We start from the raw sequence: 21,717 nt of genomic DNA on the forward strand, positions 1-21,717 counted from the left end.
AATGTGTAAACTTTAGTAACTATAGCCGAGCTCCTCATTATCATGAAAAAAAAAATGGTGGTGAACTACTGCATGCCCTCGGCCTAAACACTCTGTCCCAGTCTTGTCTACTCTGTGGAACTCCCTTTGGTCCTTCAAGAGAAAGTGCAGGCTTCACCCGCTCCAGGGTCACCTTCTCTAGGCGTCTGGGAGTCCTCTGTGCTCATCTCCATCAGACACAGCACACGGAAGGGCAATGTCTCTTTCTCTTTTCCCCAACTAGACTAGGGCGGCTAAGTTAGAGTACGGACAGGTCCTGAGGCCTTTATATCCCCAGTGTCTGACACAGTGCCCTACCTGCAGGACAGTGATTGTAATACCTACTCTTTTAGTGTGCACTTTTGCATGGAGATTAAACGAAACACATTTATAAAGTGCTTACCCAGTGTCTGGTACCCAACATATGCTCAATTAAATTTCTGGTGCATAGCTAGATAATAGATGTTTACTAAGTGAATAAAATGTAAGCCTAATTTTTAAATAAAGGAATAAACAACTAAATAAAATGGGATTTTTGCTTTATTTTATTAAAAAATAAAAGATTGCTCAACTGATAAAAAAACTTATTATTACTTTTTAAATATATTTTTATTGATTTCAGAGAGGAAGGGAGAGGGAGAGAGAGAGAGAATCATTAATCGGCTGGCTCCTACATGCGCCCTACATGTGCCCTTGACCAGAATTGAAGCCAGGACCCTTTAATCCTCAGGCCAATGCTCTATCCACTGAGCCAAACCAGCTAGGGCAATACTGATTATTAATAACAACAATGAAAAAAATAGTACTTATGTAGTTTCAACTTTACTGATAGAAACTTCTAATATTATTTTATTATATTATTCAGAACTTTATAGAAAGGATGGGGCTACATAATTTAAATAATGACTGGTTATAACAACTGACACTTTCACAATTTTCCAAGACAAGATACTAAAATACAAAGTATACCATACGTGGCATGATTTCAATTAATTATGAAAAGTACATCTAGATAAAGCAAAAGCCAACTGCTAAACCTTAATTATTCTAGTGTAACTGTAAAAAACTGAATTACTATCAGAAAACATGGAGAAAGATGTTTCCAAATTATTTAAAACTGAATTTCAAAGCACTGAGCAATAACGAAGGCTAACAAAGAAGTATTAAATTTAAGGCAAAGCCCAATATGAGAAAGTCTCTTTACCTATAGGCAATCGATTCTTTTTATTTGCTGGAGTGGTTGCCGGAGACAACTGAGGAGTATTGTAGGGAGTCATTTCCAAACTGCTGCTTTTCCCTGGCTTTGCCTGGGGCAGGTTTGCCAATAAATTGTCAAGAGCCATTCTATCTTCTCTCAGTTGGTCTCCAGACATCACACTCTTCATAAAATTCACCTGGCAAAAATAAAGGGACATTAGCAACTGAAATCAATATTTCATACACAATATATATTTCTGACACAATGTACTCATGTATGACTCTGCCCATGCTTAGATAAATGACTTCTGAGAAAATCCTATTAAAGAATAAAGCCATTACCAGAGTAATAAGCTGACTGTAGGTTATATAAACCACAGTTCTGCTCAATCCTTCCAGAAGATTCACAGAGGACATTGGAGGGGTTTCCACTGCACGGCCCCCAATCACAACATCGAGGAAAGCAGCAACACAGCTCTGTTAAAACAGGAGAAGATCACAGTGAAAGAACTCCCCTTTAAAATAAGGAAACAGATTTCTGATTAAGGTAGACAAGCGTGCAAAAAGTTTTTCTTCTTAAAAATGATATCAAACCTAACATTTAAACAATTAAATTCCCTAAGAATTGATACAGAATAATCTCCAAGATACAAGAAACAAACATGATACAGAAGATCACACACTATCTTACCATTTGTGAAAGGAAAGATGGGGGACTGGGAAAATATATGAAGGAATTTGCTGGTATACATATAGAACTCTTGAAGCATACACAAGACTTGTCACTTTCCTTGTGGGGAGGAAATTAAGACTAGTGATCAAAGGTAGAAGGGATATTTCACTGTATAACTTTTGAATTTTATAATAGGCTGAATGTAGCCTACTCAAATATGATTAATTAAAATTTTATTTAAATTGAACAATACCATAAATATTAATTTGTGAAATACACTTAAAATTATAGTTATTGATTAAGTAACAATTTTTAAAAATTAAATTTCCTAAAATAAAATAATCTATTTTTTTTTATTTATATTGATTTCAGAGAGGGAGAGAGAAACAACAATGATGAGAGAGAATCACTGATTGGCTGCCTCCTGCAAACCCCCTACTGGGAATTAAGCCCACAATCCAGGTATGTACCGTTGGCCAGAATCGAACCTGAGACGTTTCAGTCTGCAGGCCTACGCTCTATCCACTGAGCCAAACTGACTAGGGCAAGAAATAAAATAATCTTAATAACTCCTTGGTTCTCATTACAATGGCATCTCCTTGACACTTCTATGAGAGAGAATTAGTCATCTTTAGTGATATTTTCCATTAGGTGCTGCTGATCCAACATTATGACACACCGAGAGTCAATGAAAGACTAATTTATACAACACCTAAAGACGAGATTTAAGAAAGGGAAAAGTTAGGCTTGCTAATACTTTGGCAGAATTTTCTTCAAACAGTATTTCACGTGACATAGTATTCATTCTTACTTTGTCAAACTTTCCGAGACTGCCCTTGATCCGGGGATCCCCCTCTTCAGAGCCAGTCATTGCTAACTGCTGCAGCAGGCGGCCGACCTGCAACCAAAGCAGCGGAGGGGAGACAGGTTATAAACGCAAAGTCCTCTCTCTGTGAAAGCACTTCCGCTCTATGCTGGTGCAGAATGATGCTCATACCACCCAACCAGACAGAACAGGGTCCCCCCTGTGCATCCTGTCAGCACCAGGTTTTACTATATTTAGAGTTATTCAGAATAAGTAGAAGATCTTGCTTTAATTTTTCGTTAACATATTATATCGACATTAGGAAATAAAAACACAACATCTTTGTTTCCGATGGTGTACTTTTCATATGCTCAGAAACTTTAAGAAATTAATTTGTCAGAGTTGATTCAAACTATTTCAAGTTACTTTATTCTACGTAGTTCATAAAGTACTCCAGGTAGATATTTTGTTTTTTAAATTTAAACGCAAACAATTTCTACAAAACATAGGCTGTTTGGAAAGTAAACTTCACAGAGCAAGTTCCGCATTGCCAAAAGTGAACTGTTAACCCACTCTCTTTAAAGACACGTGGCTGAAAGTTAACATCACATAGCATCATCTTCTTAATATCTAGGATAATCTCCCCATTATTACTCATTTTGAAAATATTTGATTCCCTCTCTGTTAGAATGTCAAAAACAAAAACTACAACTACATTACCACAAGAATAAATTTAGTATTTCACAGATGAAAATAAGTTTTTAATTTTATTTCAGGGATTTTTATATAGTTAATTGCTCAATATCCTGATATGACAAACTAATCATAAAAACACACACAAAAACTTATCATTTAAAAACACACACCACTCATCCAAAGATAGATTCTATTTCAAATAAACTCAGTCTTTTTTCTTCACAGTATTTCTGAGTGATAAGACATGATTAAAAGATTTGCTTAAGAAATAATAGCAGATAATTAGGGGCGAAAGTGTTAATACGGATCCAAAAATCCTCTTTCTGAGTTTCATATTTCAAACTTTGGAGACTTTAGAAAGGTTGGTTAGTACATATATGTAGCATGTCCAGTTTTTAGGATAGCATCCTATAATCAAACATGTTAACATTTCAACAGAAAAACATGAGTATTCATTAGCACTAAGTGGAATAACAAACAATTATAAATAGCCTGTTAGTTCAGGCTGGATTTTGCTAGCAAATGAAGTAAAAAGATTCAGTTTGCAAACATTCTGGATTTTGAAATCATGGGAAGTGGACAAAGGGCTTGCTCTAGAAAAATGCAATCATTCACGTGAATGAGGACTCCAGTTAAAATCTAACACGAAATGTTTTATGACAAGAATATTTTTAAATCCCAATGTGACTGCTTGTATGTCTTAAGAAGCAAATATTTAGGACAGTCTAAAGAAAAGAGACTGGTAGGAACCTATGAATGATAGTTGTCATCACACTTTCTGTTCCCACCCCCACTGCCTCATCAATTGATCTTAAATTGAATGCCATATAAATAATAACAAAGCATACCTGCATCAGATTGAATCTTGCCACCTCATTAATAGGAGCATCGGAAATGATTCCGTACTGTTCCGGATTGACAACGGCAGGGCAAATGAAGCAGGCCAACAGGAGGTCAGTGCACATGGCCCTGACCTCGCCGACTTCCAGTCTGTCTACACAGGAGAGAGTTTTGTACATCTGTGACACGATCCACCTCAGACTGTGTGGAAAGCAGTACGTGTTCTGTTTGAGATAACCGATAAACTTGTTCACCAAAGTCACCAGTTTGGCCTCATTGGAATCCACCATCTCTTGGACCTTCTGCTTGAATCGATCTGAGCCTTTCTCTCCAAAGAGTTTTTCCTGTTGAGATGGGGAGAATCTCTCGATGAGTTTATTTGGATCTGTTTCCAGATGATCTTCGTCTTCCACAAGCAGCTGCATGATTGGCTCATGTAAAGTAGCCGTGAGGAAAAGTTTGGCAGAAAACAGTCCTTCAGAAAAAAGTTTAAATAAGATGCTGAAGGCACAAGTTCCTCTCCTCAAGAGTCGCCTGGGGTTGTCACTTTCTTTAAGTTCAAATTCAATCAAGTATCTCAAAACCTGAAGGAGGTAGCTTTCATCTTCTTGCATAATGCAGTTGCCGTAGAGGGAGGTAAAAACTGTGTATATAACACTCTGTGTGTTCTCCTGATTGAGTTTCTCTCCAGCAACCAGAGAGGAGGCAATGAGACGAGGATTTTCCCTTAATCGACTCAAGAATTCTCCATAAGCAGTCTCCTGGAAACCCAATTGCTTATATCCATCAACAAACTGCGTATCTTCCAAGATCTTGGCATGTTGGCAACATTCAGCAGGGGAAGCTTCAGCACTAAAAAATGAGCAGACAAGCAAAACAAAAATTAACAACAATAATATCACACACGTACTATATGAAACATGGAATGTGAGTTGATTACAGTTCTGACGAAATCACTCATTGCTAAAATCTTTCAGACCATCAGCACCTGAATGTGGAAGGAAGGAAGGAAGGAAGGAAGGAAGGAAGGAAGGAAGGAAGGAGGGAGGAAGAAAGGAACAACAGAACATGAGGTATTAACACAGTGAAAAACAAGGTTTCTAAAACTGAAAAGCAGATATACAATAGCAAAACATGGAAATTTACATATTAAATTATGTTAGAGAAAAAGTAGAACAAAGATCACTTACTGTCTACACTGATAAAATGTATATGTATAAAGATACAAAATTAATTGGTGTGGTATAAAATACAAATACTTAAGTTATAATTCTCCATAACAGTGTTAAGTGATTTAAAATAAACAAAATAAGCAGACTCACCTTAATGTTGACTTAAACTATCTTAAAGCAAGCACTTTGTTGGAAATAGATTCATTTATTTATAGTTAGCAGTTAACACAGAACCATAATGGTTTACAAAAGACCTCAAAATCTTCTATTTACCTGGTTATGATAAGTCGATCCAAATTAATCCTCTGTTGCTTAGCAATCCATGCTGTACGATACAGCTTTTCAGCTGTCTTAAGCACATCTGCATTGAGCCTCTGAATGAGTTGTTTCTCAGAGTTCACATATAAGCGTTCCTGCTTGAGATGATGGGCCAGAGTATGAATGTCTAACTTCACCATCTTCAAATGTGGAAAAGGTACAAAGGCTGATCACTGAGACTAAAAAGACAAATGTTAAAATGTCATGTTAGTAAAATTGTTTACCAAATCAAAAGGGATAGAATACATTAAGAATTAAGCTACAAGCCCTGGCTGGTGTGGCTCAGTTGGTTGGGTGTCATCCTGTGCACCGAAAGGTTGCTGGTTTGATTCCTGATCAGGACTCTGCCTGGGTTTCAGGCTTGATGACCGGGAAGTGTGTGTGTGTGTGTGTGTGTGTGTGTGTGTGTGTGTGTGCAGGAGGCAGCTGATCTAAGTTCCACTCTTACATCAATGTTTCTCTCTCTCCCTCACCCTTACTCTAAAAATCAATGAAAAATCTTAAAAAGAATTAAGCTATATTTAGTAGCATGGTTAACTCTAATTTTAAAGTAATCCCTATGTTTATTTTATTACAGAATAGCCACTGCAAAAACCTTGTGTATATCCTTCCAGTCCAGTGTCTACTTACTGACACCGCAGTTTTCTTGACAGCTCTTTCACACTGCAGTCAATCATCGTATTCTGTTGACTCTTCAAAATACATCTCAAATTTGACTACTTCTCACCACTCCATCATCATCGCTCACCTGAAGCTCCATAACCACTACTTCCTCACTGATCTCCTGCGTCCTTTCTTACTGGAGTCTGTTCTCTCCATGGCGGAGATCACTCTATTCCCCTCCTAGAAAGTCCTCGAAGCCTCGGCATTGGCTGATCCTCTGTCTGGAAGGCTATTCCTCCCGCTGTCTTTGCAAGGTTACTGATCAGGCCTTCACTTCATGTGGGCCTCACTGCTCACATGTCTCTTTAAGAAGGCCTTCTCAAAGAACTGTTTCTAAACTGGAAAATACCACTTCCTATGCCTTCTCCTGGCTTTCTCTAAAGCACTGGCCCCTGTCCAGGATTCTATCACAGATACCCACTTGCACGCTCCTCATGCTTAGAGCATGGCTCCCCACCAGAAGGTAGGGCCACCAGAGCCAAGGCTTGTCCGTTTTGTTCACTCAGCTGTGATTTCAGGGCTGAGGAGAGGGCTGGTTCACAGCAGGATTTGAATAAATATTTGCCAAATGAGTGAATGCCATCACACAATTCTTGTTTACCTAGTAGCTAAAATAGCACACATATTTTAAAGCATTATTATTTAAGCTATGCCCTTAAACCTAGAATGCCTGCCAGACCACAAATGCTTTATATCAACAGTAGAAGTGCCTGTGGCCCAGGGAGCAGAATACAACACCGTGTCCAGACAGCAGGCAGTCATTAAGTTAGAAAAACTGTTCTCATTAAGAATTAAGCACGATGATTGTATACTCGTAAGTTGCTATGAGAATAAAGCTTTAATGTTCTCACCATAACAACACAACAAGAAAATGATATTATGTGAGGTGAAGGATGTGTTGACTAAACCTTACTAGGGTCAACATTTTACAATACATACTTGTATCACATTAAATACCTTAAATATACATTATATTTCAATTATATCTCAATAAAGATGGGGGGAAAGTGGTTCCAGCCAGTCAGATTCTTAAGTGCCCTTAATGGACCTATTTGGAACTGATAAAATACAACTTGTAGTGAATTTAGATTTGAAAAGAGAAGACAACCTAGACCACAGAATTTCCAATGTGTTTAGAGATTCAATGAAAACATATCCATATATATAAAATATTTTGGTGCTAAAACAAAAAATTTAAACATTATGGCACCAGCTGAAATTATATGTAAAACCACCTTATTTAAAGAAATAAATTTAACAACTTTTGATTATGTTTGGCTTCAGAAAATGTTTTACTTTCTTTTATTTTAATGAACTACTGATGACTTGGAAAATTTCAGATATTACCATCTAATCTGAATTTAATTGCTTTCAAAAAGTACTTTCTTGTACCTTATCAATTTCCTAGTAAACAATGCAAAGACGTTATTCCAACTCTTCTATATGGTTAAAGCCCCCTACTACTTTCCTCTCAAAAGATATAAGTATGCCCACTTCACCAACACAATTCACTATTAGTCACAAGGACATCTGTGTACATTCCAAAAATTGGTGACATGCATACATACACATATATAACCTCACTAACTCAGTCTACAGAAAACGCATAGGACTTTGTAGACTTCCTTGTGGGAACTCTATGATCCTCTAGGGGGCTCTAAGTCCATAGACTAAGCACAGAATCACTCATCAAATGGCTGTAATTATTTGAGAAGTATAGTTAATGACAGCAGCACTGAAATGGGCCCTTAAAGATCTGTATGCTCATTAATTAGTTCTGCTACATTGGGTGCAAATTGCATATTCTCTGAATCTCAATTTTTTTTCATCCACAAAACGTGGACATGATACCTACATTTGTTTTGTGCCTGATACAAGCAACAAACTGTATTAGATACTAGGAATCAAAAAAAGGATAAAAACTACTGTGTGCCTTCAAGGACTTTTTAATCTACTAGACTGAGACAGACATGCAGTAAATGGCTGCCCGAAAGTGATATGAGTATGATGCTACTACTGTGTTTCCCCGAAAATAAGACATCCTCCAAAAATAAGACCTAGCGCATGGAAAGATAAGACATCCCCTGAAAATAAGACCTAGCGCATGGAAAAATAAGACATCCCCTGAAAATAAGACCTAGCGCAACTTTGGGAGAAAAAATTAATATAAGACACTCTTATTTTCGGGGAAACAGGGTACTTACAGACTACTACTACTTATAAGACAAGAATGTAGAGTAGGGACAAGAGAGAAGGAACAACTGAGGAGTTAACTACCTACACCTAGTCTTAAAAGTCAAGTTCTGCCAGCCATAAAGAGGATGGTAGATGGGGGTAGGATTCCAAACAGAGGAAGCCAAATAGCAAAAGCACAGAGGTATGTAACACAGAATATATTTAGAGAACAACATGGGGCACACTACTTTGGGGACACATGTGTTTGCATGTGTTAAGAGTGAGGTGGGAGAAGGGGAGGAAGTGTATCATGAGAGATAAGGCTACAGAGACAGAAGATACATAGAAGCTAGAGTTAAGAGGTTTGGACTTGGCACTGCAGGTGCCGGGCAAAGTTTTAAATGGAGTTAATACGATTAAATGTGTAGCTGAGAACATAAACTCTGGCAGTAAGGAAAAGGATGAGGAGCCCTGGCTGGGTAGTTCAACTGGTCAGAACATCGTCCCAATACGCCAAGGTTGCAGATTCAAACCCTGGTCAGAGCACATACAAGAACCAACCAATGAATGCATAATACGTGGAACAACAAATTGAAGCTTCTCTTTCTCTCTCAAAATAAAAAAAGAAAAGGAAGAGGAGGTGGGGATGAGTCTGGGGAAATGGAACTAGATGAAGACAGATTAAGAAATTGTTGATACACAAGAACTTTTGCAGTAGCAATGGAAAGAACAGGACAAAATTGGGAGGTGTTAGGAAATAGAAATTATGAGATTTGTTGACACCTACATATGGGGAAGGTGAGGTAGAAGTTTCCCACTCTGGGAACAATGGTGGTGTGGTGTTCTTCACCTCAATTGAGAATTTATATGAGAAAACGCTTTATAAACTGAAAACTGTGCCTGGTACGGTTCTAAGAATTTCACACAACCTTTATAATATCCCTCCTGAGATAGGTATTTGCAGCTTAGGAAACTGAGATCAGAAATATCAAATAACTTGTGCAAGGCCACACGGAGGTGACAGAGTTAGTACACTTGACCCTGATCTCTACAAGAATGACTCAGAAATCCTGTGGTTAAACAGGAAAAGATCTTATTTTTAGGAGATGCGCACACAAGTATGAGGAAGTGTTATCATTTCTGCAATTTCTTGTACATGGTTCAGAAAAAATATCAAAAGTAAAACTTAAACAACTGTTGAATCTGGGTGGTGGGTATATGTTGATCACTGCGCTATTCTTCAACAGTTTCTGTGTATCCGAAATTTTCCATAATGAGAAACCAGGAAAAGGTATTTTAGAACTTCTCAAGTGGTGCCCTTCTTGCTGCTTTCATACAATTTAATTCAACAAGAAACACGATTGAGTTTTTGCTGGCACCTCGCCAGGTCCCCTACTCTCAAGGAGCTCACAGTCTAATTACAACCAAAATACTGTTCGAGAAGAGAGAACACATCAAAGGTTTCCAATGCTCAGCAAAACATGAACCGATTTATGCAATTCAGAAATTAAAACCTTCAAATGTTGCTGCAGTTAAAAAATTAACACTTGAAAGTTCCACCTAATCTAAACCAGAACTCACCTTCCAAACCTTTCAATAGCCTCAATGTCTTCAAAGACATTTTTGTAGAGACTTTTTAAAAAAAATATGGAACGCTTCACGAATCTGTGTGTCGTCCTTGTGCAGGGGCCATGCTAATCTTCTCTGTCTTGTTCCAATTTTAGTCTATGTGCTGCCGAAGCGAGCACTGTCCAGACAAATTTGCTAAGGACTTTTCTTTAATCAAGTCCAAAAGTTATAAGCTTTATTGCTTTTCTTTCTATAAGCAGGTCAGAATGCTGTCAAATAACAGGTAGTGGCCTACCCTCCAAAACAATAATTTTAAAAAAAAGTTTTCATTGATTTTTATTTTTTTAGAGAGAGAAGAAGGCAAAGGGAAAGAGAGAGAAACATGGACATGAGAGAGAAACATCGATTGGCTGCTTCCTTCAAGCCCCCTACCTCCCAGGAATGTCCCTTAACCAGAAGTCAAACCACAACCTCCTGGTGCATGGTACAATATCCAACCCTCTGAGCCACACTGGTCAGGGCTCCTCAGTCACAGGAATCCAGATAATTGAAAAAAATTTCCTAATGTGTTTCTCTGCCTAATTCTTTTCGCTTAAATCTATCCTATGCTGACAGGTTAGTATTTTCAAAGCACTTTGATAAAAACCTTCCCAACCCCTCCCAAATGCCAGACTATACTAAGTCATCTGCAGAAGTCAGAAATGAGCCTGTGTGCTCCAATTAAGATCACCCCTTGATGAATTCTCCAGGCTTCCAACAGCAGGATTCAAAAATGGAAACCCCAGAAAACTTCGCATGTATTTGGCAAGATCTCTCTCCCTTCCATCGATCCCTAAAGCTGACGCCATCAAAATCTACTCTGGACCACCAGGTCTTAATTTTACCTGATCTGTATTTCTGTTCACGTCAAACACAACAAGAATTTGTATCCTGAAATTTGCAAACATTTCCCAAGCTAGATAATTTCTTTTTGGAGTGGTCAAAAATTAGACTTTTAAAATATAGAATATTAAATTCAGTTCCGCTTATCACATTTCTACAAAACAAAGTTGATTACACCAATGCAAGTTAAATCAGATCTTAAACTATTGAACTTGCCCTAACTGGTTTGGCTCAGTGGATAGAGCGTCGGCCTGCGTACTGAAAGGTCCCAGGTTCCATTTCAGTCACGGGCATGTACCTTGGTTGCGGGCACATCCACAGTAGGAGGTGAGCAGGAGGCAGCTGATGGATGTTTCTAACTTTCTGTCGCTCTCCCTTCCTCTCTGTAAAAAATCAATAAGGTATATATATTTTTAAAAAAAATTTTAAACTCATGTTATGAACACTTATCACTAAGAGCCCAAATTGACAAGATCTTAATGGGGAGATTTTTATTGAAATTGAAAGAGCAAAGTGCACTGGGTTTCCACAATGGCAAACTAGGACCTATGGGCCGAATTCAGCTGGCTGCCTGTCCATATACATAAAGTTTTTTTGTTTTTGTTTTTTTTTTAATAAATTTTTATTGTTCATATTATTACAAGTGTTCCTTCCCCCCCCTTCCCACCCCACCCTCTGCCCTTTCCCCACCCCCCATTGTCCTCATCCATAGGTGCACAGTTTATGTTCAGTCTCTTCCCACATCCCCCTCTCCCCTTTTCCCCAAGAATCGTCAGTTCACTCCCCTTCCATACCTCTGATTCTATTATATTCAACAGTTAATATTGTTCATCAGATTTTTTTTTTTAATTTCCTTGGTTTTTAGATTCACTTGTTGATAGTTACGTATTTGTTGTTCATAATTTTTATCTTTATTTACTTTCTCTTCTGAAAGAACCTCCTTCAGCAATTCATATAATTCTGGTTTGGTGGTGATGAACTCCTTTAGCTTTTTTTTATTAGTGAAGCTCTTTATCTGACCTTCGAATCTGAGTGATAGCTTTGCTGGGTAGAGTATTTTTGGCTGTAGGTTCTTGCTATTCATCACCTTGAATATTTCTTGCCATTCCCGTCTGGCCTGCATGGTTTCTGTTGAGAAATCAGCTGACAATCGTATAGGTGCTCCTTTATAGGTAACCACCTGCTTAGCTCTTGCTGCTTTTAATATTCTCTCTTTGTCCTTTGCTCTTGGAATCTTAATTATGATTTGTCTTGGTGTGGTCCTCTTTGGATTCCTTTTGTTTGGAGTTCTGTGTGCTTCCTGGACTTGTAAGTCCAATTCTTTCCCCAGGTGGGGGAAGTTTTCTGTCACTATTTCTTTCAGTATGTTTTCGATATCTTGCTCTCTCTCATCTTCTGGGACCCCCATGATTCTGATATTGGATCGTTTGAAGTTGTCCCAGAGGTTTCTTACATTATCTTCAATTTTCTGGATTCTCTTGCCTTCTAGCTTCTGCAGAGGAGTGTCTTCTGGCTCTTTATGTTCCAAATCTTTGACTTGATTCTTGCGATCTTCTATTCTGTTTTTAGGACTCTGTATAATATTTTTTATTTCAGACAATGTATTCTTTATTTCTTGTTGATCCCTTTTCATATCCTCATAGGTCTCATTTATTTTATCGGCCTTTTCTAGGAGACTCTTGAAAAACCTTATAAGTGTGGTTTTGAACTCTATATCCAGTCGCTTTTTGTCCTCCATTTCTTTCGTTTGTGATCTATTTGGTTTAGGCATTTTCGCAGGCAGCTTTCCTGATGGGGCGGGGTTTCAGGGTGGAGCCTACAGCCTCCGCTTCCGTCAGCCCCGCCCTATGTGACTCCTGAGACTCAGGGTCCTTCAGTACTTGTTGCAAGCGCCTCTGAGAGAAAGGTGCCCTCGATTTTCGCCTGCTAACAAACAGTGTAGGGTAGGCTCTCCCGCAATGGGCCCGAAACTGGGGTTCAGTTCAGTTGGAAGTGGAGTTGGAGGTGGCGTTCAGAGCAGTCTGGAGCCTGTCTCCTTCCCGCCAGGACAGTCCTACGGCACAGCCGGCTGTCCCTTCTCTGAGCGCACTGTGTGCGCCTCCGGGACCTCCTTACGCCGCTTCCCCGGGTTCCGCCTTACAGCCCGGCTCCCTCTGGATGAGCCTGGGTCCCCGGGGTCTGGCCTAGAACGGAGGTTCAGAGCAGTTGGGGGCCCAGCACAGTCGGAGTGTTTATCTCCTTTCCGCTAGGGAACGCCCGCCAGGCACTCGGCCTCCCTCCTCTCCGCGCGCGCCGCGTGTCTCCGTACCTTGGGCTTTTCCAGCTCCTCCGCGCTTCCTTCTGGTTTTCTCCTTGCTTCTCGTTGTAGAATTTCCAGTGAGTCAACTTTCCTGTAGTTCTGGGTAGTGTCCATTTTATATTTTAGTTGTATTTTATTGAAATTGTTGCGTGCGGCTGCGGCTAGGTGCCTACCCGAGCAGCCATCTTGGATTCTCTTCCATATACATAAAGTTTTATTGGAACAGAGTCATGCCCACTTGTTTATACATTATCTAAAACTGCTTTCATGCTACAGTGGCAGAGTTGAACAGTTGCCAGAGTCCATGCGGCCCACAGAGCCTAAAATATTTACTATCTGGCCCTTACAGAAAGGGTTTGCCAACTCCTGATAAGCAAACATGCCCACTCTAACACGGAACCCAGAAAAGCAGCACAGCCTGATAGAGTGAAATCTGTGAATTAGAAAAGCATGAAAAGTTCCAAGGAGGATACACATTATAAATGTTAGCAACTGTGCCTGAACAAACTCCTGTGACTCAGAGAAGGACTCTAAAGACAAAGTTGTTTCAAATGTTTTATGGAATGAGAATCCCGTTTCATGTTTTCTCTATTGAAAATGTCTAATTACTGTCCTTGCTGGTTTGGCTCAATGGATAGAGCGTCAGCCTTCGGACAATCAATGATTCTCTCTCATCATTTGATGTTTCTCTCTCTCTCTCCCTCTCCTTTCCTCTCTAAAATCAATGAAATATAAATTTTTAAAAAGAAAATATATATATATATATATATATATATAAACATTAACATATATATTAATGTTTTTATTTCAGAGAGGAAGGGAAAGGGAGAGAGAGATGGAAACATAGGTGATGAGAGAAAATCATTGATTGGTTTCCTCCTGCATGTCTCCTACTGGGGACTGAGCCCACAACCCCAGCATGTGCCCCTGACCGGAACTGGACCCGGGACCCTCCAGTCCATAAGCCTGTGCTCTATCCATTGAGCCAAGCCAGCTGGGGCCAGAAACTGTTTCTTACTCATTTTACAATGTTTTGTTAAGCCACGTGATCTAAAAATTGTCAGGTATTAAAAATGAGTTCATCTCTTACAAAATATGGACAAGCACAGTAAACGTTATTTAACACATTCCTTTCAACAAATGTTTATTAAACAGCTACTATGTGCTAAGTGAGGTCTGCTCTTGAAGGGCCTGCATTCTCATGGCATTCTAATGATAATTTTTAGTGGTTTTCACAGACCAGATTTCTATATGTACTCTATTTAGAACGCTTTGTCTCTCTTCTCATTGGCCAGTTAAATCCTACTCAGCCATCTGGTCCCAGCTCAAACCAAGGAAATTTTACTCTTAACTCAGATTCTTTCTCATTTGGGCTCATCTCTACCAGAGCATTTTACACTGTTTGCAAAAAAAGTTATCTCCACAAACCTCCAAGTTCCCTGAAGTAGGGCCAGAGTCCTCTAGGTATCCCCATTACTTAGCAAAGAGTCTAGCCTTTAGCAGGTGCTGAATGAATGCTTGAGTTGATAAATATTTAATAAGTGACTGACGAAAAGCAATGCTCCAGTTAGCTATCAACCAAGCTGCTGCTAACTCAGTCCCAAAATGACTAAGAAACAGTAACTGAATTTAAGTTGAAAACATCTACTAACTTTTCAATGGACATATTTAAAATAGTTATTAATGAACTAACAAATATTTCCTCTTCATAGAAAAAACAAGCATGCCGAAACCGGTTTAGCTGAGTGGAGAGTGTCGGTCTGTGGACTGAAAGGTCCCAGGTTCGATTCCGGTCAGGGGCATGTACATTGGTTGTGGGCACATCCCCGGTAGGGTGTGTGCAGGAGGCAGCTGGTCGATGATTCTCTCTCATCGACGTTTCTAGCTCTCTATTCCTCTCCCTTCCTCTCTGTGAAAAATCAATAAAATATATAAAATAAAATAAAAACAAGCATAGGATCCCAAGTGTGGAGAGGGATATCAATGCGATAAAAATGGAAACAAGGGATACTTCAGTCTCTTTAGCTGGTATATTTGAAACAAGAGTAAAGCGCTGTAGAAGAAAGAATGGACATAATAACAACTGTTCTTGGCACAAATACAGGCCATTGAAAGGCAGGCTACTTGGAGGATGCAAGTCATATCAAGTCAGATAGTACTCAAATTTCAAACTAATACCACGGACTTCTTGGTATAACACCAAAACTCCAGAACCTAACAAAAGTAAATAAATAAAATCCAAACAGATGTCAATTCTATCCCCAGCACACCACTGAATTTCCAGAGTTACTCAGGCTAACCACAAACATAATAAATGCACGCAAAACAAATAGCTGTGAGGTAAGCCAGGTTTCACTATACAACTCAACTGAGAGAACTTCAAACATCTGGACAGTTAGTGTGCATTACTTAACAAATACTAACATATCCTCACTACTGCAATTCAAAAATCTTGAAATTTAAAAAATATTACTTGAAATAATTACTAATGGGATTGAAAATATTGAAGATTAAATTTGAAAGACACTAACTTAAGTTATGGTTCGCCTCTATCCCGGAAGACTACATAATTATTAAGAAGGAGGTGGTGGTACATGGGAAGATGTCTAGCATGTATCATTAAGTGAAAAAACCACACAACATTATGCATGGTAAGATTCCAGAGGCTAAAACACAAGCTGTAAAGCAAAACTACTTGGGCTCAAATCTCAGTGTTGCTGCTGACTTGGTGTGCAACCTGTCCATGCCTCAGTTTCCTCATTTGTAAATGAAGAACCTTAAATAGAACCTATTTCATAGGGTATATCCATAGCGTTGTGAGGGTTTAGTGGGTTAATATATGTAAAGCACTTAGAATCAGAAGCATTAAGTATAATTTTGGGAATGAGAGAAAAACCCAAAGCATATAGTATTTATTGGGAAGAAAAAATTTCATTTTTGCATTGTCTTTAGTTTTTTTTTAAACAAAGGACACTTATTACTTTAGTATTTTAAAAATATATATAAGAACTTGGTACTAAGCTCTTCCCCACTGAAAGATCTGCTAGTGCAATTAAATACTCAGGACTATACAAATGCTCTGAATATATATATATATATATATATATATATATATATATATATATAAATTTTTAAATATATTTTTATTGATTTCAGAGAGGAAAGGAGAGGGAAAGAGATAGAAACATCTATGATGAGAGAGAATTATTGATCTGCTGCCTCCTGCACACCCCCCACTGGGGATCAATCAAGCCCACAACCTAGGTATGTGCCCTTGACCGGAGTCGAACCTAGGACGCTTTAGTCTGCAGGCTGACGCTATAGCCACTGACCCAAACCATCTAGGGCTGAAAATAATATTTTCAAGATGTGAAATTTTTCAAATGCAACCAAAATTTCTAGACATAGTTCACCAATAACAAGCTATACATGAATAAGCAAAACTGCAAAGGCATTAAAATGATATGCCTTTATTTCCAGAGGTAATAAATGATACAAAAATATCTGCCCGGCTCTGGCCAGTGTTATTCAGTGGTTAGAACATCAGCCCATGCCTCAAAGGACAAGCACACATACTTGGGCTGCAGGTTCGTTCTCTGGCTGCAATCAGGGAGGCAACCTATGTGAGATCGATGTACCTCACATCTACTATGTTTCTCTCTCTATCTATCTATCTATCTATCTCTGTCTCTCTTCCTCCCTCCCTCCCTCCTATTCTATCTAAAAAGCAATGGAAAAATATACTTGGATGAGGATTAACAAACAAAACCCCACAAAAAATCTGCCCAATCCAGAAGTGAGTGTGTATCAGGAAGTTTCACATTTAGATATAGTAAATGTCCATTATTTTTTTAAAATATATTTTTGTTGATTATTTTTGTAAGGGAAAGGAAGAGAGAGAGAAGCATCAATGATGAGAGAATCATTGATCAGCTGCCTCCTGCACAGTCCCCACTGGGGACATGCCCGCAACCAAGGTACATGCCCTTAACTGGAATCGAACCTGGGACCCCTCAGTCTTCAGGCTGACGCCCTATCCACTGAGCCAAACCGGTTTCTGCAATGTCCATTATTTTTATTAGTCTAAAATTAAATACCAGCAATCTAATTTCCTCCTAGTCAATAATCGTTAGTGACAACTCATTAAGACATATATACCAGTAAATGTGGAGGTCAAGATATACCCAATAACTAAAGAAAACTCTAAAGCCCTTAGAACGCTCTGCGAACTCTGAGAGGAAGCGTCACCACCCACACGCTTTGAGGAAGCTTCGGCTACATTTCTGCTGAGCTGTAATACTGGTAAAGCCTGTTTCAAAACCCAGAGTCCACCCTCAAAATTAGGAGAAGCATGTAAGGCAGGCTGTCATCACATTTCCAAGAATGGGGGTTCATGAAATTTTAAATGTTTGCCATCAAATTTCTTTCCTTCCTTTTTTGTTAATCCTTACTCGAGGATATTTATTCCATTGATTTTTTTTTTCTTTTTTTTTTAAGAGAGAGAATGGAAGGAAAGGGGAGAGACAGAGAGAGAGAAACATCGATGTGAGAGAGACACATCAACTGGTTGTCTCCTGCACAAGCCCCAACCTTGCTGGGAATGGAGCCTGCAACCTAGGTGTGTACCCTTGACTGGAATCGAATCCAAGACCCTTCAGTCCCCAGGCCGATGCTCTAACCACTGAGCAAACCTGGGTAGGGCTATTATCAAATTTCAAACAAGATTACTACCACTCATTGTGTTAACCTAAAAGGAACTTTCTAGAACACACACAAAAATTACCTGATTAGTTAAAATATTTTTATTTTATAGGGAGGAAGGGAATGAGAGAAAGAGAGAGAGACAGAGAGAGAGAAAAAGAGAGAGAGAGAGAGAGAGAGAGAGAGAGAGAGAGAGAGAGACAGACAGACAGAGAGAAACATTGATGCGAGAGAGAAACATCAATTGGTTGCCTTCTGCACGTGTCCTGACTAGGGATCAAGCCTGCAACCTAGGTTTGTGCCCTGACCGGGAACTGAACGCACCACCTTTTGGTACATAAGGCTAACATACTTTTTCAAAAAGAAATAAACCTCCATAGAATTATGGAATATGCAATTTTAAATAATATATATAGTATCTAGAAAAAATAACTTGGTGTTACCTAGTATTATCATTACCATTATTATGATGTTTTGAAATGATGAAGCAGAAATTTACTCATAGAGAAGCTTTGTAAGTCACTTTCCATCAGAATTAAGTTAGCCAATCACAATCTTGAATAATGAGATATTAGCTGAAACCAGTTTGGCTCAGTAGATAGAGCGTCAGCCTGCGGACTGAAAGGTCCCGGGTTCGATTCCAGTCAAGGGCAAGTACCTTGGATGCGGGCACATCCCCAGTGGGGGGTATGCAAGAGGCAGCTGGTCAATGATTTTCTCTCATCGATGTTTCTAACTCTATCCCTCTCTCTTCCTCTCTGTAAAAAATCAATAAAATATATATATATTAAAAAAAATAATGAGATATTAAAAGGCATTTTGTTTTAAAGGAATCAAAGATTCCTTGGATTTGCCCTAGCTGATCTGGCTCAATTGATCGAGCATTGGCGGGTTCAATTCCGGTCAAGGGCACATACCTAGGTTACAGGCTCTATCCCTTGTCCTGGTCCGGGCACGTGCAAGAGGCAACCAATTGATGTGTCTCTCTCACATCAACGTTTCTTTCTCTCTCTTTTTCTCTCTTTCTCCCCCCGCCTCCCCTACCCCCTGCCTTTCATTTTTTCTAAAAAGCAATGCAAAAATAACCTTGAGTGAGAATTAACAACAACAACAACAAAAAGATGCCTTGGGTTTTAAAGGAGGTGGTAAAAATGAAATAAATTTTCAAAAAGAATTAATCTTTGGATTACAGAATTAATCTAGAATTAAACTTCTTTCATAAGTTTTTCTGGCCCAGAAATCAGTATTTATAAACATTTTGAAAATCTTTAAGTGCTATGACTTTTAGACCTGATGCATTTCTGTGAAGTAGTCAGGATTTATAAATAATGGAAGTAAACTCAAGAGATGGGTCACAGTCCTATATTAGAAAGTGAAAGCACAGTTCAAAGTGGGTTGAAAATAGCTTAATTTAGCATACGTTCTTAAAACTTTCAAAATACATGTATTTGCATAAAATGAAGATTGCTTGGGAAGATAATTCGACTCTGACCCTAAAATAAGGCTAATATTTCTGGACTAATTTTTTTGTCTCTAATAGAAAAAGAACAATTTAATCCTTTTAAAGACTCACAGAAAACACACTGAAGACAAGTTAATAAGGAAAAAGAACTGAACACGTTTGACAGCATGCCTTCCACTAGTCTGCGGCGTGGGTGTACCAGCACTGCTTGGGAGCAAGACCAAGCAAGCACCTTCAGGACAGTCATCTTAGATTCATGAGCAGACGGACATCTTGCCTGTTTTCACGGTACAACAGAATGCCTAAAGCCTTACGTGTAAAAAATGGCTTATAAAAAAGGTATACACGTTGAAGTTTCATATTCAAACTTAAAAAAAAAAAAAAAAAAGACATTAGACAGATCCCTAAAAAAACCTGTAATTTTTTTAAACATATGCTTAGCCACTCATTCATAAATATTAAATAAGAAAACTTGAAGTGTCAACAGATATTCACCACTTCCTTTGGCCACTGCATTGCAGACTTCAGCACATGGTTTCAGCTGAGAAACAATGAAAAACTGCCCTTCGGAAAATGTTTTTACAAAGTCTCAATACATAGTAAAACATTCTGAAAAGGCAGAGGTATGCATAAAGAAGGAAATTTTAATTACCTATAATTTTAAAAACAGAAATCAAACAGCTTTGTACCTAAAGCTTCTTCTAAAAAAATGTATACATGATACAGAAATTAATGGTATCCAGTTCTTTTACAAATGAAAATACTTTGGTTAGGCCGAAACCGGTTTGGCTCAGTGGTAGAGCGTCGGTCTGCGGACTGAAAGGTCCCAGGTTCGATTCCGGTCAAGGGCATGTACCTGGATTGCGGGCACATCCCCAGTAGGGGGTGTGCAAGAGGCAGCTGGTCGATGTTTCTCTCTCATCGACGTTTCTAGCTCTCTATCTCTCTCCCTTCCTCTCTGTAAAAAATCAATAAAATATATTTAAAAAAAAAAATACTTTGGTTAGGATTAAAGAGCTAACCCACAAATAATTCTATGCAGACACAAACTAGGCAGTTCAAATGTAAAAAAAATACTGAAATCCTTCTTGCCTAAGAAAACATTAACTCCAGGGAAGAAAACATGTGTGGTAAAAAAAAAACAACAAAGTTTAAGGGGAGGGAAAAACATTTTTCACCATTTGAAAAAAAATTTTTTCAAGTACTGGCCTTTCCTAAACAAGTAAGAATTCCATCTATATCAAGCTTTTACCAAAATAATAATAATAATAATAATAATAATAATAATTAAAAAATCATACTTTACCTTAGAGAATCCTAGTATAATGTAACCAACTCTCCCCAGTACACTCACTCCTAAAAAAATTTAAACATCCAATGAAATGTCTTGCTATTAGGATATATCCACTTTCCCTCTTCAATTTTCTACAAATATTAGGGGGAATTTTTCCAAACAAAACTAATTTACACTGAAGCACATCTGAAGAGTGATAAATGTTGTGGTGTGAACTGAACCAAGAATGTAGTTGACATACACTGCTGCCATTTCCAGGATGACATTATCGGCTGCCTCACCTTGTAAGGGGTGAGCGCCGCCTGCCATCACTGGAAAGCAGCTCACAAGCTCAGTGGCGCCAACTGCGTGAAGCGGGAGGTGATGGCACAGTGATAGTGGCCAAGAAGGCACCAGAAGCGCAGGGTTTGTTTTGAAGTCAGGAATGTGGTGCCAAAATGGAAAAGAGTGAAAGGAGTTTGAGAGCTGGAACGCCAAAAGATAACTAGCAATTACTGAATGGAAGCCATGGTGTTGATGTTTCCCACATATTATTAGATTTAATCCTATGTGCTAAGTATTGATCACCTCCATTTTACAGCTGAGAAACCGGGTTTAGAAAAGTCACATAACTCACTGCCTAATCATTCAGCTATTATGCAGCAGAGAAGGAATTCAAAACTAGATTTGTCTGCTCTCTGGTTCTTCTCCAGTATATTGACTTCAGATTCCATGTGAGCAATTTCACTGTGTGTGTGTGTGTGTGGGGGGGGGGGTAGTAAAAGCGAAGAGAGGGAATGAGAAGGAAAAGACTTTGATGATCTCCTATTTATTTTATGTTTTTTAAAGATTGCAGGGGGGGTTTTGTTTGTTATTAATATATTTTATTGATTTTTTACAGAGAGGAAGGGAGAGATATAGAGAGCTAGAAATGTCGATGAGAGAGAAACATCAACCAGCTGCCTCCTGCACAC

At 38.6% G+C, this 21,717-nt stretch overlaps 1 protein-coding gene across 16 annotated transcripts in view; it reads right to left on the reverse strand.

Moving 5' to 3' along the window:
* The window catches only part of GAPVD1 (GTPase activating protein and VPS9 domains 1), a 55,652-nt gene that overhangs the window by 29,638 nt on the left and 4,297 nt on the right, over nucleotides 1–21,717 (reverse strand). For 15 of the 16 annotated variants that reach the window (XR_014796274.1, XR_014796275.1, XR_014796276.1 and 12 more), the window contains exons 2-6: nucleotides 5,675–5,898; nucleotides 4,238–5,081; nucleotides 2,700–2,786; nucleotides 1,558–1,692; nucleotides 1,223–1,412 (exon numbers count right to left, since the gene is read on the reverse strand). Coding sequence is in view for 12 of the 16 variants with exons in the window: in XM_084898324.1 (XP_084754450.1) it covers nucleotides 1,223–1,412; nucleotides 1,558–1,692; nucleotides 2,700–2,786; nucleotides 4,238–5,081; nucleotides 5,675–5,859 (1,441 nt within the window). In the remaining 4 variants the exon portion in view is untranslated. Of the gene's footprint in view, nucleotides 1–1,222; nucleotides 1,413–1,557; nucleotides 1,693–2,699; nucleotides 2,787–4,237; nucleotides 5,082–5,674; nucleotides 5,899–11,306; nucleotides 11,392–21,717 lie in introns of all 16 variants that reach the window. The other variant, XM_084898325.1, reaches the window with a different exon arrangement.

Source organism: Pipistrellus hanaki, assembly GCF_964339955.1.
Source record: "Pipistrellus hanaki genome assembly, chromosome: 11".
NCBI lineage: Eukaryota > Metazoa > Chordata > Mammalia > Chiroptera > Vespertilionidae > Pipistrellus > Pipistrellus hanaki.